Here is a 13494-nt window from a genome sequence, read left to right on the forward strand (position 1 = left end):
GTCCATGTGACATCAGTGGTTCAAACGTAATTTTACGAATCAGCGAGAATAGTTTATGTGCACAAAGAAAACAATAATAACATAATTTATTCAACAATTCGTCTCCCTGAGTTACCGTCTTCTGCCATTTTGGAGAGTACCCTCCCTGTTGAAAAAAACCAGCATATGCTGGTTAGGTATGTTTTGACGCTGGGATGCTGGTTTAAGCTGGTCATTTGCTGGTTTAAGCTGGTCCTTTGCTGGTTTAAACTGGTCTTTTGCTGGTTTAAGCTGGTCATTTGCTGGTTTATGCTGGTCCGTTTGCTGGTCTAAGCTGGTCCTTTGCTGGTTTAAACTGGTCTTTTGCTGGTTTAAGCTGGTCATTTGCTGGTTTATGCTGGTCCGTTTGCTGGTCTAAGCTGGTCCTTTGCTGGTTTAAACTGGTCTTTTGCTGGTTTAAGCTGGTCATTTGCTGGTTTATGCTGGTCCGTTTGCTGGTTTATGCTGGTCATGTGCTGGCAAAGGACCAGCTTAAACCAGCATCCCAGCATCAAAACATACCTAACCAGCATATGCTGTTTTTTTCAACAGGGCAAGAACGTAATCAGCGTTGTTTAAACAGCGCACGCTTTATCCTGAACATAAACGACACTGATTATGTTCTTAATTTGTGTTCCGAAGATAAATAAAGGACTTACAGGTTTGGAGCGAAATGAGGGTGAGTAATTAATGACAGAATTTTCATTTTTGGGTGAACTAACCCTTTAAAATAAATAGAATACACAAGTAAAAAATTATTAAAAACAATATTAATAAATAGAAACAAACAAACAAATACTGTTATGGGTGAGTATCCACCTCTTGTCAAGTAAAACTACATGAATCAATCTCCTCATGCTTTTCTCCAAGGCAACCAACAGGTGGCACTGTACAGACTACAGTAGTGCACATGCACCTCCAGAGTGTGAGGCCTACAAAAAGCACATGTTCAAATGTTCAAGGACTTGCTTTCTGAATTAGCACAACACAACTGAAGATTGTTTTAGAAAATTAAATTGAGGTCAAATTCAGAGTGAAATTTTCTGGTTTCATGTAAATGACTATGGCTCAATACTAGTTCTCGTTTTTAACAGTAAGAGCTCACATTTTTACGCAGTAGATGCATCACTTCCCCTGCAACAGTTACTATGGGAAACCCACACTTCCTCTTTCTCTCTGGCCTAATCATGCCAGATGTCAAAGGTACTTTCTACAAATAGGGTACGAAGTAGGGCCTGAAACTCTTAAAATAGTATTTTTTCCCCTTTTTTTTAACAAATGAAGAGTGAAAAGAGGTGCTTAACCTAATAAGTAAATAAATTAAATAAATAATACAATAATATAAAATCCTTAATATTATATTAAACCAGATATGTGTGGTTTTGTAATTTTTAGTAATAAATGTTAAACAAACAAAAACCACAACACAGTGTCGGAATGAGTAAAATGTTGTCTTTATACAGTAACTTGGGTAACGGGTTGAATAACTGAGCTTGACGAATGAATTAAACGCAATAAAAACAACAAGTAATAGTCAAAATTAAGTAATAAGTTTTCTTCGAACCATGCAGAAAGGCTTAAAATGTTAGACTTTCAGGGATGTACACAAAATGTAGGACACAGTATATTAAAGTCAAATAAATTATAAACTAATAATTATTTAACTGAATTAAAATATTTTTACTCAAGTGAATTGAATTACAATACTGAATTACATTTTGAAATAATTAATTAAAATGAAGTTTAATTAAATATTTGACTACAATTAATTGAATATCAGTTCATTGTATCAATATCAAAACAGATCATGTCAAAAGTAAGATATTGTTATGTGATTTTAATGTTAAACACAGAGGTCAAGAACTCGGAGTTCTCTTGGGAAATCACATACATACATTCGATGCATTAAAAACAAAAAGCTGATGTTAAACTTCTCACTACAGAAACCATGGGATCTAATGCATGGGATGCAAAGACTTTATTAGTGGAAAATAATACACTCTACAGTTGCTGGAACTTCAGAGTATCTCTGATCTAAAACACACTTAGCTGAAGGCAGTGACCTTAATAGGGCAGTGAAACTGTGCCTCACAGTTCATTAGACATGAACCAAGGACTGCTGACTGCTGAGAAGCACAACAATAAAAGGATCCTTTTACATGCAGGCGGAATTTTCATTGATCGCTATTGAAAAACTGTGTATACAAACAGAGGCTGTTAAGATGGTAACTGATAGGTTGAAAACAAATGATTAATAATACAAACCAACAGGATGGCTGGCTTTGACACTGTGACTTCTAATGAGATTACTTAGCACAGCAGGAAAGGATCTGTGACATACGGTTTTACATCATGGGCCATCTGGGTCTCTGATTGGTGGACAGTGACATCACGTGGAGTGGTTCGCTGGTTCTGTTTTGCAGCAGACTGGCTGATATGGCAGCTGTAGAAATGTGCAGGCACGCATACATTTACAGTGCAAAAAATAATTAATTTAGTTGGACTGAAAGAATGCATCTAAGAAACACATTACACACCCATAAATCATATTAGGAATTTTTTTTGAACATTTTAGCAATTTCAAAATATTAAAAAAATGACTTTTTTACACAGCACCTCGGTTTGGGAAACACTGGAATAGAGAACGCTACTGTCAGAAGGTCAAGTTTTTTCATAATAAATAGAAAAATAGTACAGAGAGTGCATGTGTTAGAGGGTTACTTTTTCAAATAAATAAATAAATAAAAAGGAAACAAGTAGATAAAATAGAAATAGAATAGATATTGCTAGCGTTAGAGTGTCAAGTGTTGATGGGTATGTCTTTAGCCATTTCTTGAAGATGGCTCAAGATTCAGCTGCTCGGATCGAGTTGGGCAGGTCATTCCACCAGCAGGGAACAGTTAAGGTAAATATCAGTGAAAATTCATTTGTGCCTCATTCTTTTTTTCTTTAAAATATTGTCATGCAGAATAAGGCATTCATATTTGCTTTCATATTGTGCTAACAGCCATCAAGCAGCACTCATAAATTGACGTGTGAAGTATGCAGTAAGTACACCTCAAAAACAACATGAGAGCTTTGAACAAGATCTTAATCCACCCAAACACTGACTTTACTTAAAACTGTCAACCACAGCCAATGTAGCCACACCCAAAAAGGGCCTTATCCATTATGCAGTGTTGCCAGGTCTCACAGAAAAAAAAGAAAAGCAACCTAAAAAAGTTGCTTATTATAAGCATACATGGCAACATTGCAGTTGTACCCAAAACAATTATGTTGGTCTTAGGTTAGCGATAAAGGGCATTAAAGCCTCGTGCCGCCTGCAAGTCTGACAACACCAAAGCCATTGTTTACTGTAGAGAAAATGTTCTAATACATTGTTCTTCCTTCAAGACACAACCTTCAAAAAAGAAGGGGAGTCAGTTTCATAATAGTAGCCCTGCAAAGAAAGAAATAAGTTGGATAACTTACAGCGCATACTAGACAAGCACAATGACTAGAATTAAGTCAGTGCTAAAAAAAAAAGTTTCAGACTTCTGTGAGGTGAAATGCAGCCGACGTCACAAAGCGATGGTGTCGGTAGTGTGGCATTGCATATGACTGTCAGTGGGTAGCCTGCAGACAGATCTAAAGCTGCTGTCACGCACACACTGCTGCTGGTGTGTGTGTGTGTGTGAACTAACATTAGGAAGTGTGCTGTGGCCTGTCAAGGCCTGATGATGCTCTGTGTTCGTGAGAGCGTGGGGGCAAAGCAGTTATAATCAAATAATGAAACTTAACCCACAGTCTGAAGGAAGTGGTTGACAGATCCTGAAAACCATAATTTCTAACGGTCAGTTTTGAATTCAGTTGTGCTATAAAACACTACTATACACTAGGGCTAGTCAATGTGATCATTTTGTACAATTTACAAGTTTTGTCTTTTCAACATTACTCCCAGTCTTAAATGTTTGGTGCTTATGGAAGGTATAGGTAGAGTTGAAGAATGCTTCCTGTTTCAGTCTACATTTTAATCACAATGGTTTGCCATGGACTGCAGGCGAGTGATGTTCGATGATATGGAAATCAAATAATAATAAAGGAATAATTTGCAGAAAAATTAAACTTTGCTGAAAATGTACTCACCCTCAAGCCATCCAAGATGTAGAAGATTTAGTTTTTTAATCAGAACAGATTGAGATAAATTTAGCATTACATCACGTTCTCACCAGTGGATTCTGTGCAGTGAATGGGTGCCGTCAGAATGAGAGTCCAAACAGCTGATAAAAACATCACAATAATCCACAAGTAATCCCTACAACTCCAGTACATCAGTTAATACTGATACGTATAAATGCTTTATACATAATATTGCTTTCGCTATAGTAAAAAAACAAAAAAAACAAATCTCGTCTGAATCAGAAGAGAAATATATGAACAGTGAAAACAGTTCAAAACGGTTTTAAACAAATATGTCGGTAAATTTTGATGTGAGAGGACAACACGAATGGACTTTTTCACTGGAGGAAACATTATTACTGACTGCTATTTTGGCTGGAAGCAACAGTTTGAAGTTAAAAATAAATTACTTGTGAATTATTGTGATGTGATTATCAGCTGTTTGGACTCTCATTCTGACGGCACCCATTCACTGCAGATGATCCATTGGTGAGCAAGTGATGTAATGCTAAATTTCTCCAAATCTGCTCTGATGAAGAAACAAACTCATCTATAGTACATCTATGATGGCCGAGGATGAGTGCATTTTAATTTATAGGTCAATTCAATTTACTTTTTATAGGCACGGTTTGTAATTCTGTTTTTTTTTTTTCCTTCTTCCAGAATACTATTTTCAATTTTCTTTATCTGGGGGATTAATTAATCAGTATGATTAAAAAGTATACGATATAATTAATTTGATAACGTTTTTTCAACTGATTGACAGATGTCTTAATCTTATATGGAAAGTCATAACAAATACACCAGCTGGTTATGTACTGTACTGCAGGGCTTTGTTTTTGCACTGTACTTATTAATGTTCTCCTTTAGGGACTTACAGCTCAAATTAGCCTTTTTTCCACCTGCAGGTTGGCCAACACATCACTTACATGACATGTCAGGGGAAATACAACTCAGTTTCTGATCCTATTTATGAGAAACTGGGGGTGGGGGTGTTGGTGAGTTATGCTTTTTGTTTGAAGAACAAAGTGTAACTGCATGACATGTTTAGACTTACAGTAGCCTTAAAAAGTATGTGGATACTTATTTAGTTGTCAAATGTTGGTGGAACATGTTACTCCGCCTAGACACCTGTGTGAACTTGAGGGGAACTGACTTCAAATGTCCACTAAATATAGCCCTGAGATCTGTTGTTTAAAAATAACTGCAAAATCATACATACAAGTGTGATCTACAATTTGACTTGAGATTGAAATATTTCATAAGTGTGTATATATATATATATATATATATTCAAAAAGATTTTCATGTGAGTGCTCTCGGTTATCGTGGACGGCAGTTTTCAGTGCACAGCATACAAAACAATAAATAATAAAATAATTCTCAGCTGGATTTCGTTTTCTCCATTCATAGTCCACAAACACTTGGCAGCAGAGGGCTCACTTTTCTCAAGCCCAAAACAGAATTTCAGTAAAAATATTGTATTCTAGGCCAGCCAGTCAGAAGTCTTTCCTTCTGCATCTGTAATGTCGGTGCAAAGAGTCAACTCCCTTCTTCCTTCCTGCCTGTGGCTTCTGTTTGAACTAAGCTTTTTGTGGATGACTTTTGGCATATATCAATGTCTATAAACTGGGTTATGTTTGCATGGGTACCAGACTGGAATGTGCCAGAATAGAATGCAGATTAAACATGGGCAGATCTTTTCTTTTTGACAATTTCAGATACTCTTTCTGATAAATTCTCACACTTTTTAAGCCCCATGCGACATTTACACATCCTTTGCATCAATTAATACCTCCAGTTTGCAATTTGCATGAAATATTCTGACATGAAAGGAAATGCGGGGGGCTTAAATGATCTCAGTGCTTGTCTTTGCATGTGGATTAGTTTGAGTTTTTTTAAAGGTCTGTAATTATGAGTTGTTAGGCGTGAAAGATCTAGCCCCAACTCCTCTTTTAAATCAGTAAAAGCTCAGTACGACTATGGCCTGTTATGGGGTTTCAGAGAGTACAGATGGCTCCATTCAGTCTTCTGAACCACGACAGGAAGAGCGCTAACTATAAACCACTTCCTGTGTCAAATGAGGAGCAATGGTATGTAGTGTTTATGAGCACTTGAGCAGGGCAAGACACTTACTACTAAACTCTGAAAACAGATTGTGAAGCCATGTCAGCATACAGATGATATATCAAATCAAGTGATATGTCAAGTGATATATCTAATCACATTTATGAAGTGCATCTTTAGTAAAAAGTTTTAAATATGGCCCTAAGCTTATCAAGCTGAAAGGAAATATATAACACATGGTGGACAACATAAAATATTTAAGCAAACCCTAAAAATAATAAACCTGAAATAATAAGCAAATAAATGAATGAAGGAAGGAAGGAATAAATAAATCCTAAAAAAAATAAAGATATTAGATTTAAAAACATCAGAACAAAAGAATGCAAAAGAAAACTTGATCAGGTCTTACAAAGAAACAAAAACTGGACTAAAAACAAAACAAACAAACAAAAAATAGAGTCTTACAAAGAAACAAGAAATAAATAACAACAAAAAACATGTTGGGGTCTTTCAAAGAAACAAGAATTAAATAACACAAAAACAAAACAAAACATGATAAGGTCTTACAAAGAAACAAGAAATAAATAACAAAAACAGAAGAAAACAAAACAAAAAAAAGAACAAAAACAAAAACAAAAAACAACAACAACAGGGTCTTACAAAAAATAAAACAAAACAAAGCATTATTGTGTCTTACAAACAAACTAAAATGAAAGAAATTGTATTCAAAACAAAACATGAATGGGTCTTGCCTCTCTTATTATCTCTACCACGATAGGGTTTTCTAGGTCTTTTCCAGGGTGTTGCTATGGTTGCTAACTTCCTATCAAAAGAGCTCACCCAAGTTTCTGTGAAATGGGAATTTGTGTAATCATGCACACAGCACAGTCACAGTCAAAGTTCTAGTTCAGATGATGGCATCTGACATAAACTGGGTAGACTCAGTAGGACACACTGTAAAAAATGACCGTGAATTTAACGGTAAAAGAATGTTAAATGGTTAACGGTAAATTCCCCTACTATATACGGTGAAAAACTGTATTGGACATTACATGTAATTTCACAGTAGTATACCATTTTTGGAAGTGAAAAAGACCATATAATTTACAGTGAATAACCGTAAATTGACATTCCCAGAATTACCTGCATTACATTTCAAATTTGATGTTTTTTTGTTGAAATAACTTTCTTAATTTTTTCTTATCCGTTTTGTATATTAGGGTTGTATGTTACACCTAATGTTGTTAAATTAATGTTTATTGCATTACTTCAGTTTCATATGTGTTACCATGATGGTGTTTAGTGTTTGCGTGAATGACATTGTGCACCTTCTATATATATTATTATTTAAAGGCTGCTCGTGATGGGCTTTAGTTCATCATGTGACTTTCTCATCACCACTTGCATTTGGTGGCTATCAGTGTATTACAAAAGTACAAAACAGATTTCAATACTTCAATAGGTTGGTATATTAACATTATATCAGTTAATTAAATTACGGTATTTAACTGTAAATTTAAGTTAAAGCCGTAAAACCTAAAATTATGCTACCATATTTTTTACAGTAAAATTTCCGGCAACCACAGCTGCCGTTTTACCGTAATTTTACGGAATTTGTTTACAGTGCAGGTTTGTCCTGATCAGCCCTCTCACCAGAATGAAAGAGAAAGATCTGACATACTCACAGCATACTCACACTTTACAGTAAGAGCCTCGTAAGACTGTTGTCACAGCAACGGGAAAATCAAACAGGCCTTTGAATGAGTTTCTCTTGTGTTGTGTAGAATGGGTGGGTCTGCACTGTGCCCATGGTTACACCCTTTTAGTAGAGTGAGTTACAACTGAAAGGAACGCCAACCGAATTAACTGACGTACTTTGGATCAGCGAGTTGACTCATATGTATTAAAGCATCATGTTTGTAAAGACTGTAGACAGAGAGGTAGAAAAATTATGCAGGTATGCAATAGCTGTTTGTTTCAATGAAAGCCCAGCTTTAGATATTGGTTATGGGATCTTAAAGGGATAGTTCACACAAAAATGAAAATTCTGCCATTACTTACTCAAGTAATGGCAGCGTCTCATGTCGTCCCAAACCTGTAAGGCCTTCGTCCATCTTCAGAACACAAATTAAGATATTTTTGATAAAATCTGAGAGCTTTCTGACCCCGCTTAGACAGCAACGTAACTGACACATTCAAGGCTCAGAAAGGTAGTAAGGACATCATTAAATTAGTCCATGTGACATCAGTGGTTCAACCATAATGTTAAGAAGCTAACAGAAAACATTTTGTCCGCAAACAAAAATAACTTTATTCAACAATTTATTCTCTTCCGTGTCAGACTTCGGCGCACATTAATGACAGTACCACAACGCATTCACATGGGCTGCACAAGTGTTCTGATGTGTGCATTTTGTGTTGCCTTACACATACAAGAGGAGACTATTAATAGCATGTGTGTCATTAGCTGAACACCACCATCAGCAGAGCCACGAGCACCACCCAAACTCCTCCAATACAGCCAGGCCTGACATCACTGACCACTTCCCTTTTAGAAATCACAATGAAACTAGCTCTGCACTAAAAGTTCCTGAGCAGGCACACATAAACACAAACCACACACAAACACAAACACACACACACACACAGAGAGTGATGAAAAACTGCTGATATGAAAACAGAGGGGAAACTGTTGTTACAGAATATATATAGTTGTCAGCAGGGACACATGTAATTGATCAAAATCTCTTTAAATAAATGCTTTCTATGGGGAAAAAAAGTGTGTATCACATTTGCCATAAAGCTGCATAACTGGGGTAATGGCTGCTGAAAATTCAGCTTTGCGATCACAGGAATAAATTAACTCACGTGCCCCTGAGAGACAAGAGATGCTCAGAGGGAGTGCCAAAAAGAGCAACTTAGCCTGCTAGCTTAGCCGGCCGAACAACCCACAGAAAATCGCCACCACACACTTTTTACACATATTTTCGACAGGTTATGTCAACTATAACCATTAACAAGTTATTTTCATTCAGTTTAGAGCGACTAAATGCATTTTAGTTACCTGCGGAGGCCCACCATTCTCTAGCAGTCTCAACCCCGGTGTTCACTCCTAAAACCAGCCGAGTTCAGTGTGAAACTGACTACGTCAACGCGAACCAGCGGAAATGACCGTTGCAGCCCGATTTTCATAATACAGGTCTTGGCAAACGTCATTAACTGTTCGACTTTACTTTTAAAACATACTTTTAAAACACACACACACACTTGTCTGGTCAGCTATCCTTGTGGGGACTCTCCATAGGCGTAATGGTTTTTCTACTGTACAGACCGTATATTCTATTGCCCTACACCAACCCTACCCCTAAACCTACCCCTCACAGGAAACTTTCTGCATTTTTAGATTTTCAAAAAACTTAATTCTGTATGATTTATTAGCTTGTTTACCCGTGGGGACCACAATTTAGATCCCCACCATGACACGAGTCCCCTTGAGTCTGTGTGTAGTCAGGTTTAAGTCCCCACTAGCATATATAAACCAGTACACACACTCAGGTTTGTTTTTATGGTTTATGGGGACTCTCCATAGGCGTAATGGTTTTTATACTGTACAAACCGTATATTCTATTGCCCTACACCAACCCTACCCCTAAACCTACCCCTCACAGGAAACTTTCTGCATTTTTAGATTTTCAAAAAACCTTCCATATATTACACAGTCTGAGACATAGAACACGGGGCAGTTAGCCATATCGACAGTATTAGTTGTTACTGTACAATCAGCAATAACACAGCGAATTATAAAGCGAATAAAAAAAAAATCCCAACCAATAAATTATAACATGGTTGTTATAAATTGAGATAAAAAACGTTGACAGTGCTCATGAAAGGCTTGACAACCGGATAGTTCACCCAAAAGTGAAAATTCTGTCATTATCTGACATCACTGAATCATCAATGAACTGACTTTAGCAAGAACATGACTATGTTATTGTCCTCTTGCATTAATGTCAAACTATTTTTTTCTTCTGTTGACACTGTAAAGCTGCTTTGGCACAATCCGTATTGTATAAAGCACTATATAAATAAAGGTGACTTAATTTGACTGTTTCCTAACCCCCCCATGTTGTTACAAAACTGTATGACTTTATTTATCCCAACCAATAAATTATAACATGGTTGTTATAAATTGAGATAAAAAACGTTGACAGTGCTCATGAAAGGCTTGACAACCGGATAGTTCACCCAAAAGTGAAAATTCGGTCATTATCTGACATCACTGAATCATCAATGAACTGACTTTAGCAAGAACATGACTATTGTCCTCTTGCATTAATGTCAAACTATTTTTTTCTTCTGTTGACACTGTAAAGCTGCTTTGGCACAATCCGTATTGTATAAAGCACTATATAAATAAAGGTGACTTAATTTGACTGTTTCCTAACCCCCCCATGTTGTTACAAAACTGTATGACTTTATTTATTTTGTGGAACACAACAGAAGATATTCTATATTGGTAACCAAACCATTTTGGTTACCATTGATTTCCAGAAAATAAATAAATAAATAGGTGTCTAGTACCTACTAAGACCCATAACTGACTTGTGAATTCAGTCACTTGTCACCACCTACTGGTGTAACAATGTAACAGTATACAATGTAATCTGCATAATAAGTCTATCAATACATCTAATGAACAGTGTGGAAAAAACACAGAAAATGGTTGGAAATGCAACAGCAGCACACATTTATGGCTACAACAAATAAGAGAGTAAATGTTATCTTTATATGTATATGGTCAAGGCCAAGGAAGCTACAAGAATTAAATTGGTAATTCATGAATGAACTACAGCTACAGTGGATGGCCTGGCAAGTCTAAGTTATAGAAAATAAGAGTTATTAATAATTGCTGTTATTATTAGTATTATTTATTATGAATTATTTACAATTAATTGAGGAAATAACGACACTTTTTTTTTTTTTTATCTCAAGTGTCACAATAAGTTGATTTGTACGTTTCCAGCATCTGTACCTTTATCAGCGTTTAAAATCAAGGCGCTGTCTCTTTAAGAAACTGCGTCGCTCGGTTTTGGGAAAGCTAAGCGTCGCGAGTCAGATATGGCGGAATGGAAACACACCACGGCGGCTCCGTCTTCAGCGAGCATGACCTCGCTGGGTCGAGCGCTTTCCCGCAGCAGGTTAAGTCAGCCAGAAGGGGTTCAGTCGCAGAAGAGCCGGAGCGCCGCGGGACAGACTCGCAGGAGGTACTCCAGCAGTTCAGAGTCACCTGATATCAGCCCAAATGTCGAGGCGCGGGTCCTGGTCATAAACACCGGCGGAACCATTGGAATGACGTATCATAATAACGGTAACCTGACTGTATCAGCGTCGCTCACACACCTGACTGTATCAGCGTCGCTCACACACCTGACTGTATCAGCGTCGCTCACACACCTGACTGCTAGAGGCTCACATATGGACGACTAACTGCACTGCAGACACGTTTATGGCATTATTTGTCAATATCCTTCACACATTTCAATAATACATAATAAAAAATGTCGAGGCACCCGTTGGAATGACGTATCATAATAACGGTAACCTGACTGTATCAGCGTCGCTCACACACCTGACTGTATCAGCGTCGCTCACACACCTGACTGTATCAGCGTCGCTCACACACCTGACTGTATCAGCGTCGCTCACACACCTGACTGCTAGAGGCTCACATATGGACGACTAACTGCACTGCAGACACGTTTATGGCATTATTTGTCGATATCCTTCACACATTTCAATAATACATAAAAAAACAGTGGGGGCATTTTAAATAGTGGGGGTCCACATTAATCTATAGGTCTTTGGAAATGAATTATAATCTTAAGGATGAATCTAAAGTTGTCCCAAATGTATTTGGACATTTATGAAAATTAATGTGTGATAAATATCATTCCAAGTGGCATGTGACATCTGTAAACAAATGAAGCTGAGCCATGTTTGCTATATCTTTTAACGAAACGGTTGAAAAGTGCCACTGTTTGTTTTTAATTGCAATCTTTTAAATAATAAACATAGAAAGACCGTTACAAATCAGTTACATTAACTCAAATACATTAACTCAAATATTAGGATCAAAATACAATGATATAAAAAATGTAATCGGGTAATATACATCTTATGCATTCTAAATCAAATGATAGATTTAAGGCTTTAAAATAATGGACAGCTTTTTGCTTTGTTATCTTAATGTATACAAGTAGTGACCTATTCTATTTTAAAATGAGTAAAATTAGGATCATTTTTACATGCTAGTTTGCATTAAATAATTTACCATATCTAATTAGTAAGTTCACAATATACCAAATTTTTAATTTAACATTATTATCACAAAAAAAAGTAAGATATCTTTTTTTTTTGTATTTCAGTATTTTTTATTATATTACAGTATTATTTATTTATTTACAATGATCTTTTTTCTGTTTACATAAGTAATGTTCAATAGTCTGTGTTAGATACTTTTCCTATTTTCACGTCAAATCTAAAATAACAGTACAGCTAGGTGTAAACCGTTTACATTTTCAAACACGAATTGTCGTTGACCAGTTATACAGTATTTTGGATGGATTTTTTGGCTAATTGAATCTTAAAAATGGCTAATGTCAGTCTAGTAATGAAAATGGTTAACTAACCTGTTAAAAAGTGCCGCTACTTCTTCTTCTTTTTTTTCTTTAAGTGCAATATTTTAAACAATAAACATAGAAAGATAGAAAATCAGTTACATATGAGTTACATCACTTCAAATATTAGGATTAAAATACAATGAAAATGAAAGAAAAGAAATCTGTAGCCGAGAAATATACATTTTATAAATCATTTAAAGGATATATTTAAGGCTTTACAATAATTGACAGTTTTTTGCCTTGTTATTTCTCATTTCTTTTAACGTATACAAATAGTGACCTATTTCTGTTTTTAAATGAGTAAAAATAGGATTTTTCAATGCCAATTTGCATTTGTGGGCAAATAATTTGCCATATATTATTAGTAAGTTTGCAAAATACCATATTTTAAAATGACCATTATTATCATAAAACAAAAATATATTTTTCTGTGATTTGAAATCGAAATAATTTTGTTTAAATGCAATATATAATTTTGAAATTATATATATATATATATATATATATATATATATATATATATATATATATATATATATATATATATATATATATATTAACTAATTAACTA

At 35.7% G+C, this 13494-nt stretch overlaps 1 protein-coding gene across 1 annotated transcript in view; it reads left to right on the forward strand.

Annotated features, from left to right (window-relative positions):
- Positions 1-11342: 11342 nt before the first annotated feature.
- Positions 11343-13494, forward strand: part of LOC107586863 (60 kDa lysophospholipase-like) — a 20900-nt gene continuing 18748 nt past the window's right edge. The window contains exon 1 of the mRNA XM_016274415.1: positions 11343-11611. Within this exon, the coding sequence (XP_016129901.1) occupies positions 11362-11611 (250 nt within the window). The 5' untranslated portion in view covers positions 11343-11361. The remainder of the gene's footprint in view (positions 11612-13494) is intronic.

The sequence above is a fragment of the Sinocyclocheilus grahami genome, unplaced genomic scaffold (assembly GCF_001515645.1).
Source record: "Sinocyclocheilus grahami isolate Dianchi unplaced genomic scaffold, SAMN03320097.WGS_v1.1 scaffold86.1, whole genome shotgun sequence".
NCBI lineage: Eukaryota > Metazoa > Chordata > Actinopteri > Cypriniformes > Cyprinidae > Sinocyclocheilus > Sinocyclocheilus grahami.